This window comes from Girardinichthys multiradiatus, chromosome 12 (genome assembly GCF_021462225.1).
Source record: "Girardinichthys multiradiatus isolate DD_20200921_A chromosome 12, DD_fGirMul_XY1, whole genome shotgun sequence".
In the NCBI taxonomy this organism is placed as follows: Eukaryota; Metazoa; Chordata; class Actinopteri; order Cyprinodontiformes; family Goodeidae; genus Girardinichthys; species Girardinichthys multiradiatus.
Genome location: NC_061805.1, coordinates 37,676,293 through 37,701,313, shown reverse-complemented (window position 1 = coordinate 37,701,313; position 25,021 = coordinate 37,676,293). Strand labels below are relative to the sequence as shown.

General features: G+C 41.0%; 2 protein-coding genes across 5 annotated transcripts in view; one reads left to right on the top strand and one right to left on the bottom strand.

Moving 5' to 3' along the window:
* mctp1a (multiple C2 domains, transmembrane 1a) overlaps positions 1–13,366 on the top strand; it is a 216,113-nt gene extending 202,747 nt beyond the window's left edge. For all 4 annotated transcript variants that reach the window (XM_047380515.1, XM_047380514.1, XM_047380518.1 and 1 more), the window contains one exon: positions 6,861–13,366. In XM_047380515.1, the coding sequence (XP_047236471.1) occupies positions 6,861–6,932 (72 nt within the window). In that variant the 3' untranslated portion in view covers positions 6,933–13,366. The remainder of the gene's footprint in view (positions 1–6,860) is intronic.
* A 413-nt stretch (positions 13,367–13,779) lies between these two features.
* The window catches only part of slf1 (SMC5-SMC6 complex localization factor 1), a 43,025-nt gene continuing 31,783 nt past the window's right edge, over positions 13,780–25,021 (bottom strand). The window contains exon 18 of the mRNA XM_047380519.1: positions 13,780–14,539. Coding sequence (XP_047236475.1) covers positions 14,061–14,539 — 479 coding nt within the window. The 3' untranslated portion in view covers positions 13,780–14,060. The remainder of the gene's footprint in view (positions 14,540–25,021) is intronic.

The following is a 25,021-nucleotide window of genomic DNA, read 5'->3' as shown; positions in this document are numbered from 1 at the left end:
AGCTTCGGGGGTGGATGAGATCCGCCCTGAGTACCTCAAGTCTCTGGATGTTGTAGGGCTGTCATGGTTGACACGCCTCTTCAACATTGCGTGGCAGTCGGGGACAGTGGCTCTGGACTGGCAGACTGGGGTGGTGGTCCCTCTTCATAAGAAGGGTGACTGGAGGGCGTGTTCCAACTACAGGGGGATCACACTCTTCAGCCTCCCTGGTAAGGCCTACGCCAGGGTATTGGAGAGGAGAGTCCGGCCGATAGTTGAACCTCGGCTTCAGGAGGAGCAGTGTGGTTTTCGTCCCGGCCGTGGAACACTGGACCAGCTCTTTACCCTCTACAGGGTACTCTAGGGTTCATGGGAGTTTGCCCAACCGGTCCACATGTGTTTTGTGGATCTGGAGAAAGCATTCGACTGTGTCCATCGTGGTGCCCTGTGGGGGGTGCTTTATTGGGGTCATCCGGTCTCTGTATAGGCGGAGCAGGAGTTTGGTCCGCATTGCCGGCACTAAGTCGGACCTGTTCCCGGTGCATGTTGGACTCCGGCAGGGCTGCCCTTTGTCAGCGGTCCTGTTCATAACTTTATGGACAAGATTTCTAGGCACAGCCAAGGGCCGGAGGGTGTCTGGTTTGGTGACCAGTGGATTTCGTCTCTTCTTTTTGCAGATAACGTGGTCCTGCAGGCCCCCTGTAGCCAAGACCTACAGCATGCGCTGGGGCGGTTCGCAGCCGAATGTGAAGCGGCTGGTATGAAGATCAGATCCTCCAAGTCCGAGGCCATTGTTCTCGGCCAGAAAAAGGTGGCTTGTCCTCTTCAGGTTGGAGGGGAGTTCCTGCCTCAAGTGGAGGAGTTCAAGTATCTCGGGGGCTCTGTGCCAGTCCGTTGTGGTGAAGAGAGAGCTGAGCCGAAAAGCGAAGCTCTCGATTTACCGGTTGGTCTACGTTCCTTCCCTCACCTATAGCCATGAACGTTGGGTCATGACTGAAAGAACGAGATTCCAGATACAAGCAGCTGAAATGAGCTTCATCGTAGGGTTGTCGGGCACTCCCTTAGAGATAGGGTGAGGAGCTCGGCCATCCGGGAGGAGCTCGGAGTAGAGCCGCTCCTCCTCCAGTTGAGGTGGCTCGGGCATCTATATCGGATCCTGGACGCCTTCCTCGTGAGGTGTTTCAGGAACGTCCCACCAGGAGGAGGCCCAGGGGATGGCCCAGGACACGCTGGAGGGACTATGTCTCTCGGCTGGCCTCGGAACACCTTGGGCTCCCCCCGGAGGAGCTGGAGGAGGTGTCTGGGAAGAGGGACGTCTGGGTGTCTCTGCTGAGTCTGCTGTCCGCGACCCGGTCCCGGATAAAGCAAAGCGGAAGACGACGAGTACTAGTACAAGTAAAATGACACATTATTTTTTACTGCTTTAAAAAAACATATATTAAAAGTGTGGCGTGCATAAGTATGTAACTTCTCTAACTACCTTTTGCTGCAAATACCTTAATTTTTATTAGGTTTTTGGGTATGTTTCTACTAGCTTTGCAGATCAAGAAAATTGGGCCACTCTAACACATGAACATGTTTTGATCTAAACTATTCCATTATTGCCCAGGCTGAATATTTGGGTCATTGTCCTGATAAGAAGGTTAATCTCACCCAAGTCTCAAGGCTTGTAATTTATAACAGGATTAACCTGTATTTACCTAATGCACCATCCCATAATTTCTGACCATCTTCCCTGTCCTTGGTGAAGAAAGGTATTCCCACAACATGATGCTTCCATTGCCATTTTTCACACTGGGTAGGGTGTGCTTACAGTGGACTGCGGTGGTAGTTTTTTTCACATTCATAGCATTTTGTATGTAGGCCAAAAATCCCTCATACTTAGCATGCATGTAGCAACAGCGCAGAGGAAAAACTCCCTTTTAACAGGAAGAAACCTCCAGCAGAACCAGGCTCAGTGTGAGCGGCCATCTGCCATGACCGACTGGGGGTTTGAGAGAACAGAGCAGAGACACAAAGAGAACACCGAAGCTCTGATCCAGGAGTACTTTCTATGGGAAGGAAAAGTAAATGTTAATGGATGTAGCTCCTTTAGTCGTTTCATCTAGAAAGAAAGAACAGATAAACTCTGAGCCAGTTTTCAAGGTTAGAGTCTGAAAGAAAGCACATAGTTGTTACAGTTAAGCTCAGTCAATCGCCATGTCTAGGAGAGAGAAAGGGTTAAACACTAAAATCTAGGGCTATGTGGATTATCGGTAGAGAATGAGCATTAAGTTGTTGCCCCCCTCCAGTAAGGTGTCACAGGTAGACACAGAGTCAGGCCAGGTGTAGCTTCTAGGAAGAGAAGTGAGAGAGAAAATAAAGTTAAAAGCTGAAATAACAGCCAATAATGCAAAATTGGAGAGTAGTGTGAGAATGTAGCGAAGAGGGTGAAAGTGGTCATTATGTCCTCCAGCAGCCTAAGCCTATTGTAGCATAACTACACAGATTCGGTTTCAGTTCAGATTATTTAGTTAAACGGCGCTTATTTACAACAATGTCGTCTCAAGTCACCCCACAAAAGGTCCCACTGCTGGCCATTGTTATACTAAAAACCACAAGGATTGGGATACCTCCCTCTGTCAGACTGATTATAACCATTGGAAAAGAGAAAGGGTCATACAGGTAGCAGAAATGGAGGGTGTGTTTGCACCTCAGCTATAACTGAACCAATTTAGGCTAAACCTGACTCCCCCTTACTCCATCCAACAGGGAGGAAGGCTCCCTCCCTGATAACCTAAGCCACTCTAACTATAAGCTTTATCAAAAAGGAAGGTTTTAAGCCTAGCCTTAAAAGTAGACAGGGTGTCTGCCTCACGGACTAAAACTGGGAGCTGGTTCCACAGGAGAGGAGCTCGATAACTAAAGGATCTGCCTCCCATTGTACTTCTAGAGACTCTAGGAACCACCAGTAAACCTGCAGTCTGAGAACGAAGTGCTCTGTTAGAAACATATGGAACAATCAGATCTCTGATGTATGATGGAGCTAGATCATTAAGAGCTTTATATGTGAGGAGGAGAATTTTAAATTCTATTCTAAATTTAACAGGGAGCAGACTAGTGCTGTACCAAAACTGGGTGATTGATGGACATTTCTTGGAATTAATGAACCCAAAGTCTGCAGATGATTGGATATACTTCCGAGAGACATAAATCTACTAATCCCGTCCCAAGTCTACACTGGGCACTTTGAATGTTTCCATTGTACTGTGTTGCATCATCAACTGACTGCTAACATACAAAGCCTTTTAATGCTGGCCCAAGGAGGTTAGCAGCTGCAGTCAGCGGTGATGAGGAGGAAATCGAAAGGCCTTTGCGAGTTAAATCCTATTTCCAACCTGTTATTCACCCAAATATGTTCTGTGAGATCAGGACTTTGTGATTGCCATGCCAAAAAATTACTTTGTTGTCTTTTAGACACTTTGTAACAAATTGGCTCTATGCTTAATGTCACTGTCCATGTGAAGGACCCATAAAGCTTTAAAATCTTTGTCTGTGTCTTGAGATGTTCTTTCCTTATGATGCTATTTTTTCTGGATGTACACCAGTCGCTCCTGCAGCAAATCATCAGCACAGCGTGATGCTGCCACCCCTGTATTTCCCAGTTGAGATGTTGTTATTAGATTTGCAAATGTTCCCCTTTTTCCTCTAAATGTAACAATTTCAATTTTAGCTTCATTGGACCATGAAACAATGTCCATAAATTAAGGTCTTTGCCCATGAGTTGATTTGGAAACAGTACCCTTTTGTTTGATTTTCTTTTTTTTTTTAGTTAATGGCTTCTGCCTCTCTGAGTGGCCTTTCAGCCAATGTCGGTACATAACTTATTTAACTGTGGATAATAATGCATCTTAATAATGCTTGGTTCACACAGCAGGAGTTTTATTCTGATTTTTGCCCCTTCCAACATGCCCCGATTATCGTGATGGCACTTAAGATTATTTTATGAGATAATCCTGCTGTGTGTGGTGTGTTAAGAGTGATCTAGTCTGCTCGGAAGGACCGCTCCAGCCTCAAATCAAGGATATTCAACATGGTGGATTGTCTTGCCCCGACTACATTTGATCTCGAGAGGGTTTGCAAGATTTCCCGTCTAAAATCTGAATGTTTGTGAGTGAAATCTGTCCGTGTGTTGTGTGTTTCGTGCGGCTGGACAACACACACTGTAGAACCGAACCTGTTACACCTAAGATTTTTTATCATCACTTGTGGGGTCTCAGGTTTTGAAAATCAACCAACAATCTGAAAATTCTGCCGTGTGAACCAAGCATTAAAAGCAAGTTTTTTACGTTTTTTTCTGAGGTTGATGAACTGTACTTTGCATCGAAACAAATTTGTCTCTGTGAAACAAAACTCTTATGCTTCCTGAACTGATGATGACTGGACATTCCCTTAGGGTTCATACTTGCATATGTTTGTTTGAGCAGATCTGGAAATTGTAAACAAGGATGAACCAGAAATTCTCCAAAATCCTCTTCCTGGTATATTGGCTGATTTCTTTAGATTTTTCTATGTTGTCCCTATTTAACTCAGTCAGTTAAATAGTCAGTTATCAGAAGCTTACAAGCAATGACATCAAGGGCGGGAATTTCCCAAATGTTTAAAATCATAGTAATCATCATGGTGTGTGTAAACCTCTGAATGTTAAGAAATAAATTAAAACAGTTCTAAAATAATGTCTCATTGTTTTGGCATTTAGCAAATCGAAATAATTTTGGGAATCCTAACCGGTGTAAAACAGAAAAGGTTTAGTTTGATTTAGTTTGTTTTCTATAACTGTATGCATTAAACAGTCAATCATCAACAGAGAAATAACTCAAAGCCGGGGCGTGGTGCTGGCGCAGCGGTAGAGGGCTGGGCCAATGTTTAGAGAGGCTTTGGCCGAGGCTTTGGCCATCAACATGGCTGTCCACTGGTTCGAGTCCCATAATTGGTGACCTGTCCTGCATGCCTTCTTCCTTTCTTAAACCCTTTTCCTGTCTACCTACTTTCAAAGAAAAATTGCAAAATAAAGGCCACTAGTGCCACAAACCAAATATTAAAAAGAAATAATAACAAGAATAATTTGCATTTCCTGCGAAAATGCAGTGTGAATGCTGTAAGCTGAATTTTGTAACTGAAAGCTGACAGAAACAAGCTGAAATTGACTGCAGATAATCTGCTGAAATTTTATGAATTAGAAGAAAACAGAAAAGCTAAACTCCTGTTGAAAGCTGGCAGAACGTGGCTAAGGTTGAAAGCGAAAATCAGCTGAGATCTGATAAATTCGTAGAAATAGCAGAAACAGCAAAGAAAAACGGTAATCTGATCTGTTTAACCAGGAAGAATATTAGCTATAAAACATCGTAAGAAGGTGATATTATCTCAAAACTACTTGTTGAAATAGTTGTTGAAATGCAAGAACTGACAAAATCTTTAAAAAAACAGGAAAGAGCTGCCCTTAGATGAGCTGAAAAAGCATAGACTGAAGCAAAAACATTGCCTAAGAAGTTGAAATCAGTGCTAAAATATATAAAAAATGGCAGAAATTTCAGAAAAAGAATAAACTAAAAATAAATTTGCTGAAGAAACACAAAAACAAACAAGTAATTGCCTTAAAGGGCAAATGTGTTCTTCAGCTAAGAGAAAAGAGAGGAGAAAGAGAAGCTAAAATGCTAACATTAGCATATTGGCTATCACTAGGATGAAGGCTGATATTAATTTACCCCACCTACTATGCAAAAACAATGTATAAGCTTAAATTAACTAAAATGGTAATGCTTACTACAGCCTATATTCAAAAGTCTATGAAATTGCCCTTCAAAATTATTCACTCTTGTTCAGGTGTTGGAAGAGCAGTAGAAGCTGTTTAAGTAGCTGCCATCAAATGGTTGCCGTTTTGATGCTCCCCTGGGACCCATGAAGATGGTCTTATCATCATAAGTCACAGAGTAGTGGTTTCATTCTGGTTCTGATAGAGTTCAGACCTGTTTATTCCTGAGTCTGATAGAGGGTTCCTCCTGGATCTGATGAAGATTTGTACCTGGTTCTGATAGAATTTGGACCCGTTTCTTATGGATCCTTGTACATGGTTCTAGTGTAGATTTGTTCAAGGTTCTTATGGAGACACTAATGCCTTCAGCATTCACACAACTAAAAGCCCAAAACTGCACAGTCCCTCACGTTTACAAAAGCATTTGAAGCAAAGTTGTAGGTGGAGGCTTTGGAAGCATGTACGGAAAAAGAAACGTCTTCAGTTCTTTTTAGAGGAATAAAATCTCTCATAGATGTGCTTTTTTATCAGCGCTGGTGCAGGAACAATGATGAAGTGGATATTTATTTGTACATTGTGCAATAAATAGTTTAAACACCTTAAAAAATCTTCAGGATCAGATCAAAACATGGCCTTATTGATAGTTATAGCTCTAATTTGTTGTCTTGTGATGTATCTCCAGGTTTATATGCACAGTATACTATTGTAAGCAACATTTTATTCTGCAGCCTGTCTACTTCCTATCTCCCTGGTGGGATGACGGTTGGCCGTCCATTCTCTCCCACGGGCCCTCACCCTGTTCTTTGTTTGTCTGTCTGATTCCTTCCTGTAGGCCACTGTTGCACATCTGTGTGTGTTGTTGTTGTATGAGCATATGTGAACCTTTTGCTACTACAGTGATCTCCTTCAGAGCTTTTGCGCGCGTGCATGTCTGCATCTGTGCATGCTCGTTGTAATCAGTGCGTAATCCCCTCCCCGAGGCTGCCGTTCCACACAGCTGGACCGGAGCCTCTGGAGGGTGTGTGTGCTATTCAAGCATCCTTTGCTCTCTCCACCTGACCGAGTGGTGTGTGTATGTGTGTTTTAACAGGTGCAGTACCAACAGCTGAAACTGGATCCCAATCCCAGTCCAAATAAAAGGAAGAAAAACAACCCCGGGTAGAGCACTTCAGCCGCCCACGGACTCCTTTCTTCTTTATTTTTCTCCCGCTGGTCTAATGTTGGACACTGAGGAGCAAAGTCTTGGCTGAACCATCCTTCTTCTATTCTATTTATATCCTGTCTTATTTTGTTGAACTTAATTTCTCCTTTCAATAGACTTTGCAATTTCCTTAAATATTATTTTATATGAGCAAGGACTTAAAAAAGCTTTAATTTATTATTATTGTTATTGTTTAGTCTTACTTTTGATTCATTGATCATTTTTTTATCAGCCTTATCCGCTGCTGTGTCCTTCCCTCTGGGAGTCAGTGTACAGTTCAAATATTTATAGATGATTGGGTCCATTTACACTATTACAAATATAAATGCAGGCCTTAAATGATGATTGTTGACATTTCTTTAGCTTATACTATATAGCTTTAAAACACTTTTTATAAACTGTTTCTATTTTCTAATTGTTTTATACTAATGCATCCTTATTTTTATCTCTTCTTGAATGTTTTAATGATTTTATGTTTGCTGGCAGCAGTGTGGGTTGTTACCACCTAAATTAGCAAGCTAACCTGATTGTGAAATTTTGTTAATAGCCTCCAGATATGTTTCCTTACAAACGAGCGCATCTCGGTAAATTAAAATAATATTGAAAAGTTTGCCAAACTCAGTGCCTCAAGAGATGTATCCAGGATATGGACTCCAAATGTTACATTCTGTGTGTTAGGTCTCTCCAGAACCAGAGACAATGTCAGTAGCGTCTTATCTGGGCTAAGGAAACAAAAGGACTGGACTGTAGCTTAGTAGACCAAAGTCTTCTTCTTAGATGAAAGTCAATTTTGCATTTTATTTAGACATAAAGATTCTGTAGTCTGGAGAAAGAGTGGAGCCACTCCGAATCCAAGCTGTTTGAGTCCCAGTGTAAAGTTTCCAGTCCGTGATAATTTGGGTAACCATGTCATCTGCTGGTGTTGGTCCACTAGATTTTAGTAAGTCCAAAGTCAAATGTTTATCAGGAAATTTTTGGATAGTGGTGATTTTCTTTTCCAGCAGGTCTTGCTTTACCTGCTTTTAAAACCATGGTATCACTGTACGTGATTGTTTGGCAAACTCATCTGACCTAAACCCTTTAGACAAGCTATGAATAGACACCAGATCCAACAATGTATACCAGCTGCAGGCTATCAAAACAACCGGGGCTTCCTAATGATTGAGTCTGTATACCGTAGAGTGCATGGACACACTTTTTAGTACGCTAACATTTCTGTATCAAAAATGCTTTTGTTATTAGTTTTATGTATTATTCAAATTTTCTACTAAACTGCATTTTGTGTTTTCTTAGCTGTAAGACATTCATCAAAATTAACAGAAATTAAGGCAGGAAATATATCACTGTGGGAAATGAACCTGTGTGAGTTTCCCCCTTTTAGAAATAAATAACTTATTCATAATATTCTAATTTATCGAAATGCAATTGCAAACACAAATCTGGAACAACAGGTCCTTTTAACTTTTCAAAACTCCCTAAACCAACAAGTAGGAACAAGGTTGGGAATAAGACCATTTAGTGTAGCACTGCATCACTAATAAATGTGTAGTTTAACCCCGTAAATGTCATCAGTCGGTCAGAACGACACGTTCACTGTGAGGAGGCGCTGCAGACAGGGCTGCTGTCACTGTGTTTAGATAGATGTCACCCGGTCTATGCAGAGTGTCATCGAGCAAGCAGGCCTTTAGGCAGGCGCGGCCCTAATTTTGTCTGAAAGGCCGGTCTCCTTCCCTCTCATCTCCCTATGTGCTTGCCCTGGTGGCCACACATGAAAGCATTTACACACAAGGCGTACTTCTTCAGCATGGCCACGCATGCAGACACAAAGAACCCCAGCCTCTCTTTCTACCTCTCAAGAGAGAAGAGAGAAAGCACACATCTCTTGTAGGAAGTCTTGCACACTGTAACTACTTGCTCACAGATGAAAACAGAATGTCATATTTGAGCAGGAACATTTTCTCTCTCTCAACTGCATGCATACACACACACACACACACACACACATGCTCTCTGATGCAGCGCCCCGGGCTGGCCGCCCTCTCCATCTGCCCCACCTCCTGTGCCCACAGCTCAACTTTGATCAGACCTTCCAGAGACACAGGCTCGTATGTGCAAGCTGTGTATTTACAGAGGAGCGTTTGCATATCCACGTTTACGCAATCAAAAATCCTCTCAGCATCGGTGTGTGGTACAATTGCATCTACCCTCCAGCTCTAGATTGACACTTAGATTCAGTGTGTGTGTGCGTGCTGCAGCAGAAGCGCCAGCTGTTTTTTGGTGTTGACTTTGTGGAGATGCTTGATGAGCAGCAAGCAATTGTGTGACAAGACAAGGCTCCGAGGGGACTTAGGCCAGAGATGTCAGGGATGGAGAAATATTTGTGTGTATGCGTGTTTTATCCTATTTCAAAACCCACTTCCCGTCATGCTTTCCCCGTTTGCTCTCTCTGCGGTTTTCTCATTCGTCAGTAAGCAGGGTTGCGACCCTGTCTGAAGAAATGGTCTCATGGGCTTCTTGCAGAGCTTCTCTTGAAAGATCACAGCACAGACTATGTTTGAGGAGGTCCTGTCTCATCCTATTGATCCCTGCCTCCATTTCCCATTGCCTCGACTTCTTTGTCTGACTGTCTTTAAGTTTGTAAACCCCTGCTCACTGCAGCGAGTGTCATCTTCTCCCCTCATCTGTCTGTCTGTGTGCCGTCACCTTCCACCTTCTGAAGATTCTTTCTTCCACTGTTTCCATGCTTCAATATATCATTTTATTGTCTGATCTATTTGAAAAATGGTAATAAAACAGTTTGTAGAGCATTGCTACAAATTTACTCTGACTCCTTAGGGAAGGCTTTTTTGTAATGCCTGATGAACAGCTTTAATACTTCACATTTTTGTTTTTACTGTAACAGTTCCAGAGTTCCAACAACATTTGTTGACTGGCCTGATAAAGAGTATTAAAAAACCTTAAAATTAATCTTTCACTGCAGCAGAATAATCTCACACACAAACAATGAATAATAATAATAATTAAATTAAGGTATTTTATTTAGTAGGGAATATCCTAAATTAAGAAAGAATTAGTACCGTAACAATTCCTAGAAAATAAGAGTATGTAAAGCAATTTATTTGAATTTATACTAAACGTTTTTATATGATCAAGATTATAGGAAGTCCTACCTAGTAATCCATGACTTTCTGTGTCCCTGGGGCATAGATACTTATAAATGACACAGTAGCTCATGTCTTTTATCTACTCCTCTAAACAGCAAAAACAAGAGAAAATACCCTTTACATAAGTCAGATATAACTTGATGATCTTTACAATTAAGAAAATGGCTACAAGAAAGCAGCTACTTGCTTAAACCTACCCCTATCCACAGTCAGAGCTATTCTTGGAGTTCATTTTAAAATCAGCACTAAGCAATTAGAATTATTGCATGTAGAAAGCCTTGCTTTTTTAAAACATTGTAATAAATGAACTGTTGTATGATCTGTAAATCCATATTCAAACCTGAGTATGTGCTAAGAACACACAGGAGACTGACAGTGGACAAGTTGTCAAACATCATTTTTCTTTGGAGCATGTACAAGAGGTATCAGAGAGCGCACTTGTTCATTGTCGGAGTGTATCTACCCAGTCACATAAACTCAGAATGTGCCTTGCTAGCACACAGTTATTTAGATAGTTTTGTTTTTTTGTTGTTAGTGCATCTCATGGCAAACAGAGCTTTCATTACTGCAATGACCCACAGATATTTGAAGATATAACTTCATCTAACTCAAAGCTATATAAGCTATTTACAGCTAAAGCTTCCGGTTCTCATAATTACTGTTGGTGTCATCGGAAATCATTGAAAACTGTCAGATTTAAAGATGAGCTGAATATTTTATGTTATTTTAACAACAGGCCCTTTATGTCCCCAACCAACTCAACAGGCTCTGATCTGGAGGCTGCTTCACCGAGCAGCCGAGGTGGTGCCCTTCAGCTCCATCTTGTCACTATCAGATGTTACAGAACAAGGGCTATTGCTATAGTGTAGGGCTGACTTTTAATTAGGCAAAATGTATTAAAATAAACAAATGAAAATAACACTGTAGTAAAAACAAACAGCAATCATTATCTTAGTTTTGCTTTTCACTGTTGTTTCAACACTAATTAGCTTTCTACCGATGTTTGATCCTTAATAAACCGCAGTGGTTATTCATGTGCACATCAACTTTTTGACATTTTGTGTTTTTACAGTAACTTCTCAGATTTTGTATCAGGTTTCACACTGCTTTCATACAACAGTGGGCTTCTGTGCTAACTAGTGGAGGAGTTCAGTTGACGCTCACACTGCACTGGATCTATTGCATCAGAGTAGCATCTTGGCGTCACCCAGTCACCATAACAACCATTAGAGGCTTTCTGTATGCCAACTAAATATTTATAAGTGATGCCAAAGAAAAGCCTTTTCTGTCCTGCCATCAAAAATATAAACATGTGGAGTTAGCTAAACTGTGCTGGGACTTTAACTGAAACCATGTGATTTGGTCAAATGACACCAAGATTGATCCAACAAACACTCTAGGTGTGCCTGATGTTAAACAAATAATTTGCACATTTGAGTATTCCTAAAAGCATCTTATGTCTATCGTTAAGTATGGTGGATGGTCTGTGATGCTGTGGGCCTCTTTATCTTCCAGTCCCCCTGGGAACTTCTTAAAATACCAAAACATTTTAAATGAATATTTGGTGGACCTATCCAGTAAAGTAAAAGTTGGTCATCAGTAGGGTAATGGTCAAAAACATTTTCCAGGGACTAAACCTTCCTTCTTCCAAGTTCATATCAGTCCCCAGACCTAAAACAGTTGGATGAAATTAACCAAAGAGAGTGTAAGAGAGGATCTGGACTTTGTGCAAAGAGCAGAAGATCCCTCTCTCTGTATGCTCCAAGCATGAGACAAAGACCAAATGCTGTCCTATTGGCAGAAAAGATATCAATGATCATGCCACTTATAATTTTGTTAAAAGCAATTATTTCTTAGGATGTGACGCCCCCCCCCCCCCAAATAAAAGTAATAAACTTAAAGGTTGATTTTTCTTGTTTTACATTTTCATTCTGAGATTGTACTGCTGCAATAAAGAGAAAAATATCTTCAGGCCTATTGCAAATCTTTAGCCAGGGTACCAACAAATTTGTCTATGTTTGTTTGTTGCAGATTTGCGAGTGTTGTTTGGTAGGGCATTCGAATGCCTCTTTTTGTCATTAGTTTATGGTTTTGGCTGCATTTACCAGAAAACCAAAGTGTGATTTTTGTATCATGTAGAGAAAAAAATATTTAAATATATAACATATATATATACATATAAGGAGACTGATGGTTGTCAAGGAAAGAGAAGCACTATGGTGGTATGATATGCAGTATGCCTGTTGATGGTCTGGTAATAATACTGTAAAGTAGGTGTATTGCCTGCCTCAATTTTTTTCAAGGTCCGTCTTGTCTGCCTGCAATATTTCCTGCTTGTGACATCATATTTGTGTGCCCCATCCACACCAATGACATTTACAGACATGACCTCTGATTTAGGTAATGAAAATCATCTGATATATGGGGAAAAAGACAATGAAACAAAACTTTTAATAAAATATTTTTGATCAACTTCACTTTGTGTGAATTATTGACATAGGAGTTGCAGGCACACTTCCGGTTAAGTTTTCCTGCCTCCCTTTTCAGGTTCGGAAGCTTAAATTACAGCAACACGTTCCATTCTACACTTCCCTGTATAAAACATCTCACAGGATTCCTACATGTCAAATCTCCGTAATCTTCCCGACCAACGTTTACAACCCTTTAACAAAGGATATTTACAGATCTTCACTAGGGTAGATCTTTCACTAGCAGTGAGGGTTTGAATACAGATCCCACAAAAACACACATACTGTAAGTGGATGGATGAATGGATGGAGAGAAAATGAGATGAATAGACACACTGAAAAATTAACGGCTGTGTTGATGGTCAAAGACATGGATGTTTGGATGGAAAGACATAGATGGAGGGACAAAGAGAAGGATGAAAGTTGGAAAATAGATGAATGGACACTGATGGATTGAGAGATGGAAAAAAGAGAAGCATCAATAGAAACACAAATGAATAGATGGATAGACTAAAAAATAAATGGAAGAATGGATGTACAAGATAGCAAAAGGAAGGATGTATGGAAAATGGATGAAGTGATGCAGTTTAAAAATTGATTAAATGGAAGTAAGAATAGACAGATGAAAATATTTAAAAATGGACAGAAAAAAGATGGATGATTGAAATAAAGAGATGGATGAACGAACAAACAAAATCATGGGTAGATGAAAAGCTGAATGAATAGATGGAAATTTTGAACAATGTACACATGGATGGAAAAAGATGAAAAGATAAAAAAAATTTAAAATGACTGTCATGGAAAAACAGAAGGAACAGAAAATCAAGTGAATAAAAAGAAACATTTTTGGATGAGAGAAATGACAGACAAACGAATAGATGGATGGATGGATGAAAACTAGATGGATGCATGGAGGTACAAAGACGAGTAGATGCATAGTTAAACAATTAATGGACGAATGGAAGGGAAAATGAAGGAAGGATGACTGGAAGGACAGATGGTATATATATATATATATATATATATATATATATATATATATATATATATATATATATATATATATATATATATATATATATATATGACAATATATGTTTTATTTGTAAACAGGAAAGGTAAAAGTCAGCCCACATTGACATGTTAGTGTTCACATAAAATAAACATGGAACTAGATAAACAAAAATAAATATTGTTTTATTCAATAAATGTTTGAAAAATATATATTAAGCCAAATAATGTAACGAAACACAGACTCTTACAGTTATTAACAAGTAAAACATGACAGCTCTGTAGAAATTACTTCAAAAGCTTACCAAAGAACCTGAAGGCAATATTATACTGACATGTACAAACCAGGGTCAGTGGGTACAGGGATTGCAACATTATATAAAACCCTCAAAGACAAGATGTAGAATTATTTTCCAGACCATTAATCTTTTCTTACAAATCAGCAACTAGTGCATTGCCAAGAGGTTCTCCAGTGTTTCCATCAGGAAGACCGTTTTCTCTCCTCTGCACTCCTTCACAGCTAGAGACACCTGTTCTTTGTGCTCTCCTCGGCTCAGCTTCAACAATGTCTCCACATCTTCCGCCAGCCTCACTGCCCGCTGATCTGTCCAGTCTAAAGTCACTTTTTGGAGGGAGTGCGTCTCCAATGCTCTGACCAGCTTGTAAACCAGGCTGCGAGGCTTGTCCCCCGACTGTGTGAGGCCAGGCAGACCCCTATCCACCTGGTAGGAGAAAATGAGATGGCCCAGCAGACAAGATCCAGCCTCCAGGAGAGGAAGGTTCAAAACCTCAGTTTTGTCTTTGTTCATGTGGGCCAAGTCGCCAACCTGAGCGCTGCGGAGGAGCTCCTCCCTCTGACTCAGCGCAGAGACCAGATCCAGCGAAGCCTGTCCGTCTCCATCAGTCTGCTGTAGAAGAACTGAGCCTGCGGGACACAGAGATGTTCAGAATCAGATCACACACCATTTAGTCCAGGCTGCAACAAGCTGCAAGCAAGCGTGACAAGATACATTTCCACTCTCATTGTGCATAGAAACAACATACAGCAGAAAGAAGAATGAATCTGAAACTGATATTTAGAGTGCAAGACAACCAGGGAGTATCTAGATATTATGCACCCTTTTTGTCAATATGGTGAAAAGAAGAAAGAAACTTCAAGATGAACATGTAATTTGCAAGTATAGTATTAAACTAAAACATATGGAGCTTTGCAAATGTATTAATACCTCTTAAAATTGTATTCAATTTTGTCTCCACCACAAACTTCAATGTATTTTATTTGGATTTTATGCAATTAAAGAAACACATAGCAAAGTTAAGTGGAAGGAAAATACATGGTTTTCAGTTTTTTTGAAATACGATTTCAATATTAAAGCTGCAAGCAGCATTGAAGAACCTCGCAGCTCAATATTAGGCCTAAATGATAAATTCTGTGTGTGGCAAAATTACAATATCAACACTGCACATCACCCCACCATCATTCCCAACATGAGATATAGTGATAGCGGCATTAGTGTGGGGAAGCTTTACTTCAGAGACAGGGAAGATGCTGGTCATAACTGATGAAAAGTGGATGGAGAACAGAGTGTTGCTGAAGAAAAGTTCAAAGGCTGCAAAAGACTTGAAACTGGGGCAGAGGTTCACCTTCCAACTTGACAACGACCTAAAACATACAACCAAAGATATAATGTAATGGTTTAGACCAAAACATACTTATCGTGTCAGAATGGCCCATTCAAAGTATGGGCTTAAATTCAGTTGAGAATCTGTGGCAAGAGCTAGAAACCGCTGTGGCAGACACTCTCCATCCAATCTGACAGAGTTGGAACTATTTTGCAAAGAATTATGGGCAACAATTTTAGCCTTTAGATGTTCAAAGCTTTAACTGCAGCAGGAGGAGGTCACACAAGGCATTGACGCCGGACACACACACACACACACACACACACACAAAGGTACAACAAAATGTTCTATTTAAAAAAAAGATTGAAAACATATTTATACATTTGAAGATTCAAATGTATTAATGTGCACTACTTTGTGTTGGTTTCCCACACAGATTACCGGTAAAAAACCTTAAAGTTTGTGGTTGTAACGTGACAAAATGTGAAAAAGGTCCGGGGGAATGAATACTTCTGCAACTCACTAAATTGTATAAAACATCAAAGCACAAAATTTAAAATAAATATTCATAGGTAATTTCAGGTAAGCTACAGTTCAGTGCCCAATTTTAAACATTTCAAAGCCGCTGACTGACCTTAAACATGGAGGTTAATGATTGCAATGTTAGCAGCAAGTTTAAGCCTCAGCAATAACAGCCCAAACAGATTTGCAGCCAAGTTACCTTAGTCTGCATCATTATCAAATAAGGCAGAAGAGACATGACATGGGTCAACGGCAGGATGAGGTAACAGAAATAAATGGTAAGCACAACACAAATACATATGCTACATAACACATACTCACACTCTCATCCAAATGCACAGTGTGAGAAGTGGAAGGCTTAAATGAACAGCTGTTTTCCCACTGGCCCTTCAGCGCCAGACGGGCCTATTAGCTCACTTCAGCGCTAACTTCAGCTGACACTTCGCCTTAGCTCGGTGACTGGCAGGTCACTTTGTGTTTGTGTTACAGACGCAGAGGGTTACTGACCTGAACGAGGCTCGGCCCTTTTGAATGCACTGCTGTAAGTGAGCTCATGGCTATCGACTCAGGCACAAGGAGCTGTTGATTCGCAGCAGACCTTGAGTGCAACGTTAGAAAAATTTGCCTTGTTGGAACTTTAAAGAGAAAGTCAAGAGCAATGGCAAAGCTATGCATTTATTCCAGTCTCTTGTGAACATAACATAAACACCTAAGGTTACAGCTTTAATGGTATACATTAAAAATGTTTCCACTGACCCAGACTTTACCCTTTCTGCGCTGCTTCGCTGCATTCAGCAGAAGGTGACAGTCAGAGCTGAATGTAACACTTTCTTCTCTCACTCACAGTCAGCAAAGTTGTGAAGCTGACATTTACCATCTTGTTACTCTCCTCTCTATTCATGCTGAAAGCCATTTCCAGTGTCAGACAGGCCCATGTACATTTAGCCTACACGAAGCAGGTCGAGTCAAGAGCGAGCCCTTTGTTTGTCTGCAGATAGACCGATTTCTATAGCAAACTGCTTTTGATGGCACTTGACTGTTCAACCTTGGCCATGCTGCTGGCACTTATGAGCAGGTTTATGGCTCTACGGAGGCTCTGTGTGACACGCACACAGCTGAAGGGCTGCTTGATTACACTGCTGGCACTTGTTTGCTGTTTGACAGACACCGTGGGGCTGGAGGAACTGTGATACTGGAAGGAAGGGCCAATTGTGTTTTGCAGTAAAGGTAAACCATGCATACTGAGCCTTCCCTGGTGGCATTTTGACAAAAATAGTGTTAAAAATTTTAAAATTACTCTACATACCTTGATCAGTTGGTCAGAAACTCAAAAATCAGATCCTTTTCTAATCTGCAAATACACCATACTTGAACTCTACCAGGTCGTGCTAACACCGTGATTCTCAAAGTGTGGGAGGAGGGTTGGCGAGAACCTTTTTGATATTTACTTTTAAAATATGGAACTAATGTACTCTTCTAATGTTGCATGTTCAACAAATCCAGGTTTCTAATGCGACAGGAACATCACACAAGCACCTGGCTCTAACTGCTGGAGCTCTGCTGATGACATGCTCTGAATAGACAAGTGTGTCCCATGTGGATCAGAGCGGTGGGGGCTTATGAAAAGTCAAAAGTGCTTTCTCACGTGAAAGAGCACAGGTACAGCACTAGTCTGAGTAATGATAAAAGTCGCAAACGCACAAAGAGAGGACAAAAAGACATGACAAGACATGTAGAGGCATAAGGATGGATACCTGCTGTTAAATTTGTAGTGCACTTATTTGTCCTCCATGCAGTCAAAGCAAGTGTAAAATATTTAGTTTTTATTGATTTCTTGGGCTTCTGAGTACAAATAAAATGAAATGCATTTATTTTAATTGGTTTTGTAGATTAAACACATTTTGTTGCCTACTTTAAATGACCAGTCAACTTTGTTTTTACCCATGCTTGTTTGCTTCCTTATTTTGAAAAAAAAAAACAAAAACCAAATGGTCCTAAGACAAAAGAACATTGCAACATCTTCACATTTTTTGACAAAACAAAAAAGGGAGAACACAAAAAAATTTAGGAAATGCAAAAGAGTATAATAAATTTGTTTGTAATTTTTGATAACATAAAATAAAACTTAATCCAAGTTAGTTTACATGATTACTACCAATGTCAAATACATGTAGATTTTGTAAAGTTTTCTAATTTAATACTTATTTTTCAGGTTTATAGCTTTTTTTTCCCCCCAACACAGATAATCTGACTGAGACACAAATATTGGGTTTTGTAAGTTTGTTGGATTTCTTTTCACAAATTCAATTTGTGATATTGGAAGGTTAGTGCTTTACTAAAACCAGAGATCGGAAACCGGTCCTAAATTTCAAAAACCTATCTGTATAAAATGTTGGACTCCAGCAGGGCTCCCCTTTGTCACCGGTCCTGTTCATAACATTTATGGACAGGATTTCTAGATGCAGCCAAGGGCCGGAGGGGGTCTGGTTTGGGGACCAGTGGATTTCGTCTCTTCTTTTTGCAGATGACGTGGTCCTGCTGGCCCCCTCCAGCCAAGACCTACAGCATGTGCTGGGGCGGTTCGCAGCCGAGTGTGAAGCGCCTGGGATGAAGATCAGCTCCTCCAAGTCCGAGGCCATGGTTCTTGACCGGAAAAGTGTGGTTTGTCCTCTTCAGGTTGGAGGGGAGTTCCTGCCTCAAGTGAAGGAGTTTAAGTATCTCGGGGTCTTGTTCACGAGTGAGGGAAGAATGGAGCGGGAGATTGACAGACGGATCGGTGCGGCTGCCGCAGTAATGGGGGCGCTGTGCCGGTCCGTTGTGGTGAAGAGAGAGCTGAGACGAAAAGCAAAGCTCTCGATCAGTCGGTCTACGTTCCTACCCTCACCTATGGCCATGAACTTTGGGTCATGACCGAAAGAACGAGATCCCGGATACAAGCGGCTGAAATGAGCTTCCTCCGTAGGGTGGCCGGGCACTCCCTTAGAGATAGGGTGAGGAGCTCGGCCATCCGGGAGGGGCTCGGAGTAGAGACGCTGCTCCTCCACATCGAGAGGAGCCAGTTGAGGTGGCTCGGGCATCTATACCGGATGCCTCCTGGACGCCTTCCTCGGGAGGTGTTCCAGGAACGTCCCACCGGGAGGAGGCCCAGGGGATGGCCCAGGACACGCTGGAGGGACTATGTCTCTCGGCTGGCCTGGGAACGTCTTGGGCTCCCCCTGGAGGAGCTGGAGGAGGTGTCTGGGGAGAGGGACGTCTGGGTGTCTCTGCTGAGTCTGCTGCCCCCGCGACCCGGTCCCGGATAAGCGGGAGACGGCAAGTACGGGTAATCTACATAAACTTCTAGTTAAGCGCGGATATTTTAAATACAAGGGCCAGTGGTTCGGGCCAGCAGTCAAAGACAAGAGAGGGCAAATTTGATCAAAGTGGACACAAGAGAAAGGCAGAGGTTAGCGAGGGATGTGAGAGTGTAAGTGAGGGAGAGAGTGGTTGTTCACAGTGGGACATAATCACTGGATTTCTGTAACAAGCTGTCTTCAGCATCAGTAGAAGTCAGAGCCAATATTTCTCTCAATCAGGAGGAGTGGCAGCAGTGTGTTTAGCCGACTAACTAAAGCATTACACAGTATGGATGAGTCACTTGAACGTGGGGTCTCTGTAGCACGGCCACGGCCACGGGCCCAGCTGTAAGACTATCTGGTTTGCTCCAACCACAGTTTGCTATATTTGGATTCGCACTGGTTCTTATTTTCTTATTTCAGTTAATAAAATAAGATCTTTGCATTCACATTGTTTTCTTGTTTTCATTTATAGCTGGAAGTTTATTACACAAAACATCCAAATCAGGTGGCACTTGTTATGCAGCAGGGAATATAACCCCAATCATCTGCTAACAGCCTTATCCAGAGCAAAACTTCATATTTAAACATAGCTATAGATACATTGTGCTTGGTAATACACACATACATACATATGGAGTTATAAAACCATGGCCTAGGGAAGTGTATTTGTTGTAAGGACGGTGACTGAAGTGAATCCAGGAATTGGTGCTATGTGTCAGATATGCTGCAGTGGAGATAAATATAACACCTGGGGCATTACATGAGAGCAAAGGGTAATTACACCATCCTTTTAGTATGTGTGTGTGTGAGTGTGTGTATGAATGTGAAGAAAAATACCTCTCCATAACCTAAACTATGAAGCTGCAGCATCACGAGGAGGAACTCACATGCTGATGCAGCTGCCAGATGCAGCCTAGCTGCTACATACACACACACACACACACACACACATGCACACACACGCATTTACATACAGAGCATGAAGCCCTTTGGCCTTTAGAGGGCAGGCGAAGACAAGAAATATAAAAGCAAGTGTAGAGAAGGGAGAAAAACTGGTGAAAAAAGAAAGAGGTAGGGAGGAAGGGAAGGAATGGAAAGGAAAGAAAGATGCAGTGCTCCCTCTACCCCCACAGAGTTTCTGGTCTGTGTCTGGGGCTAAGGCAGACAAGCTGGGAAGCAGGCAGTTCCACAGCATGGTAAACACCCCCACCCTCCTTCTGCCCATACTTCACTGCTTGGAAGAAAAAAAAATGATTCAGGGTGAGTGTGTGAACTGCAGCCAGGGACACAGCAGCACATATCCACAAGGAGCTGCTAGCTAGTGACTAGAAATCCACAGTAAAACCAACAGCCGTGAAAAGCACCAGAGATGCATCAGACGCAGGAAGACGTACAGCCAGCCAGACATGCTGGGAAAGTAGGCTGAAAATCATCTACTGCTTTCTGTAATGGTTCCTAATCTATTCAAAAGTGATATTCACAACAGAAAACGCAGGTAGGGGTTACAGAGGTTGGAGCAGTTGCTATGCAATAATTTGGTAACGTGTTTTCTTTGCTTCACTTACCTCTACACCAGAAATCAAACAAATGCCTTAATGAACAGGAACTACTGTTGGTCACAGGTGATATTTATGTGTAAACCAAATGTGGTCCATTTACTCTGGCATAAAAACAAATTAAAAGTAATAATTGTGCAATACAAAAAAAAACGTATTCACTGTTTAACAAGTGTATTACCAGCGTGCTGCAATGACAAATCTCATCCACACAGACGAATGCCGCCGCTTGAACTATATGCAGCAGAGGTTAATTTAACCAAAGAAGTTGGACAGATGCCAGCAGAACATGGCATGCCTTTAAAAGCTAACATTTTATTCATGTCAAGATGAGACTGCAGGGAAACAAAGGCATACAAACGCTGGATGCATAAACACCTCAGTAATTCAGCACAGAGAAACCTCTGATTAGAGCAACATCCAACCAAGGATAAAATGTACGATTTTTATTTTCCTGCTCATAAAGTGGTCTTGTTTTTAAACAGGCAAATAAGGTGAGGTGAGATAAGGAGACACAAGCTAACCACCTCATAATGATGTGTTGAGGATTATACTGACCATGTGATGCTTTGCTCCTGCAAATGACCTCACCTGGTCGAAATCGAAGACGTGATTGTGGAATAGGTCCACTAGAGACATCCTGAATAAAGTGAAGCATTTGGAGAGTATGTTGCGGTACAGGATTTCAGCTAAGATAGTGAGCAGACTCTCTCCACAGACTGCTGCCATCAGGCAAACAGTGCCGCAACATACAATTTATTATACAACACAAGAACAATAAATCGATCGATTATTTGACAGCAATGGGGGTTGAAGGAGAGAATTTACCAGATATCTGAAGACAAAAAGCAGGGATGAAAGAATCAGTAGCAGAATGATTTACAAAACAAAAAGTCAAGAAAGTATGGATCTTCATCTTTCTCTGCTCCTCTCCCACCTATCTGTCCCTTCCCAACACATAAGGAAACAATAACCTGAGACAGTTTCAGACCTTTCCAAATTCGAAATGATGATCCAAAAAAAAAAAAAAAAGTTTCATTCAAGAAACCCAAACTCACTTTAAATTGTTAAAAAAAAAAAAAAACGACGACTGAGCGCTCCTGCTGTATGCACTGTGTGTCTGCTGCTCAACAATGCAGAGGTGAACAACAGGCGTCCACTAGCACTACGACAATTAAAGCACTCCACACTCACGCAGCAGGGCATGGCTCTTTATTCAAAAAAAGGTTTAAGCAAACACTCTTAACTGCCATTGAATGCCTCCATTTATAAACTATGACCCACTCAAACACACACAACCACGGGTAAAAAAAAGTAAGTAAAAAATCTCAAAAATAACCTAAATACATTTATACACAGCCTGTCCAAATCAAAAGTTAAACGTTGATTTGTTGGACCACCTTTAGGATTATTAAAGTTGGATACATTTTTCGCCTTGTTTAGCTGATGGAACAGTTGGATCAGTATGTAAATTCTTCTTCAAAACATCCAGAAGATTCTCAAAGAGGTTAAGATCTGTACTGCAGCAACCCCAGATCATTGCGCTGCTCCCACAGGCTTGTACAGTGGGCACTAGGCATGATGGGTGCCTCATTTTATACCCAGATGCACCTATTACTCTGGAACAGGGTAAACCTAGGCTCCTCATGACATCCTTCCATTGCTCCAGAGTCCAATCTTTAAGTTCCCTAGCTAAATCGAAGCCCTTTTTGATAATTATCTTCACTGATCAGTGGTTTTCATTAGGCTACACAGCTGTTTAGTCCCAACCCTTTTAGATCCCCTCACATCTGGGGTGTGGAAATGCTCTTTCTTACTTTCATTGACGAACGGAGCCGAAATTTCTGCTGTTGGTTTTTGGTCACGATCATTCAAGAGTTTCTTCCCCGACCAAGTTTCTTCTGCAAATATGATGGTCCTCCACTGTCCTTCCAGTATTTATGTTGGACAGTTCTTAATCCAACTTTAGTAGCTCCAGCAATCTCTTTATATGTTTTCTTTGCTTGATGTATGGTAATTTCACCTGGAAATCTGACTCTCCTGAAACAAATTAACATATTTTCCATGACTACAGGATGTGTCTTCTGACATGGTTGCTTGAGAAATGAGATGCAACCCACTGCATCAGTTAGGGTTAAATAACTTGTTGCGACCTGAAACTCACTTATGCAGTAATTATCCAATGGGAGGCTCTTACCTATTTCAATTCATAAATCCAGCAGTAAAATGTAAAAAAAAAAAAAACTAAACTAAAACAAAACACAAGCTGAAAAAGGAGAGTCATGGAGAACAGTGAGGAGCAGGGAGACTAAATCCATGGTAATTACATGAAAACACAAAAAGGCATGTGTAGTTATACGTGTATGTATGGGGGCAAGGTGTGGGTGGAAGAAGGAATAAGACTCTAGTTAAGAATTCCCACTAAGGGAAGTCCTTGAACTACAGCCTGGAGAAATCTGCTGCTGAAACATCAACGCACCCGAGTGAAGCCGAGGGCTGCAAGCGCAGTCTCACCTATAACGGTGTGAGGGCTCAGCTCCTCACAGCTGCCAGATCAGGACCCACAGGGACGTGAGAGCTCATCAGGATGAACTTTCTCTATTTCTTTAACCATTTTGACAGCAAAGAGGCCGTAGTATGCCTAAACCTGTGCCTGTGTATGTGTGTGTCAACAACAGAGACAGACAAACAGGCTGACTATGAACCATCACTGACTTTGGCGGTTGAAGGCATGGTGTGTTTCCTCTGCCGCTGAGCAAATGGCATCTTTCTGCTCCACAAACACTTGCTCACATCAGGATCAGCAGGAACCCAATGGATTCAATGCATTAGGCATGTGTTTTATGTGCACTACAGGATGCACAGAAGGAAAAAGGGAAAAAAAGAAAGACCAAAGCACCATTTGACAACTTAAATAAAGTAAATAAAAAATTACCACAAACTGATCAGTTTCCTATTGCTGACTTTTGTAAATTTTTGAAATGCGAATACAAATTCTAGCCAAATAGGATTTCTCATTAGGAATAAAAAGGGGATAAAATAACAACATTAAAATATTGTTTGTCAGCACTCCTGCCGTTAGCAGTAATTAATTATTTATATCAGCAACAGAGGCAATTTCACATCATGTATGAGAAAGCAGTTGCTCTAAAACAGCCTTTTACTATTAATTTAAAACAAAGAGAAATCGATAACAGAGATGACATTTTAAGCCATCTTATCTTGGCAGTTACCAAAGTTAGCATCACTAAAAACGCAGAGCCGTGGTTCCCCAGATCACTGATATTCACCTTCACCCCGAAAAAATATCTGTATCAACAAAATACAAAAATTCTTAACTGTGATGTAGAGATAACTAGCCACAGACATAAAGACAAGCTGTTTATGCAATAAACAAAAAAATCTTTACTACCAACGTAAACAGTTTAAAAGAGAAGTGCAGACCACAACACTCAAGACATCCAAGTTTAAAATAAAGTGGACAACAGCAAACCAGGAAAACCTGCTGGTGGCTACATATTTACCTCTAAAGTTAAAACATGAAACCACATTATACACAACTTAACCATGTGCCGCAATTAGTGGGATCTGCTAACGGTTGTGCTCAGCTAGCAATACAATCTAATAACACTGAATTTGTTTTGCACTATGTATTCAAACAATAAATGGACATGTTTATTACTATATGGTGTAGTATACTGTGTGTGTGAAAGAAGTATTGATATGCAAACCACCTAAGGGGCAAATAAACACTTTATTCCTACAGCTAGCACTACATTTTAAACACAGAGAAGCCATATTGGATTTGAGTTTGAGGTTGGTGAAATACTTCAGATTTTCCTACTTGGAATTCTGTTTTCAGCCGACCTTCCTGTTTATTTATCCAACTGGTAACTTGAAGATTTCATCTTCTGAGTACAGGTGGCATGTACAAATAAATTAAATCCTAATCTACAACAAACTTTTATCAATGTCTGTCATTGTGGTGGTAGTTGGAAAGATTAGAATTTACTCAATTGGTTTTAGTTCTGTAAAGTTTGAGATTCTCTGTTCTAAAAAATATAACCTTGTGAGAATGCAACCTTAACTATGAGGATTCCAAAAAGCTCCAAGGTTCAAATTTAGCATGTTTCAGGACACACGTAGGTTCAAAGGTCAAATGAATAAAGCAGAGCACAATTGCTGTGGACTGTTCAGCCTTCCTGTTTTATGCTGGAAAATTCAATTTCTCTCAGCATTTCATAGAAAATACTGTTTCTTATTCATTAGCATCTTACATCTCTAGGCTTTTACTGACGTCAGGATAAACAACAATTTCTCCACTGAGGAGTTGTGTTGTTACTGCAACCTGGTAGCTGTTTAGGTATG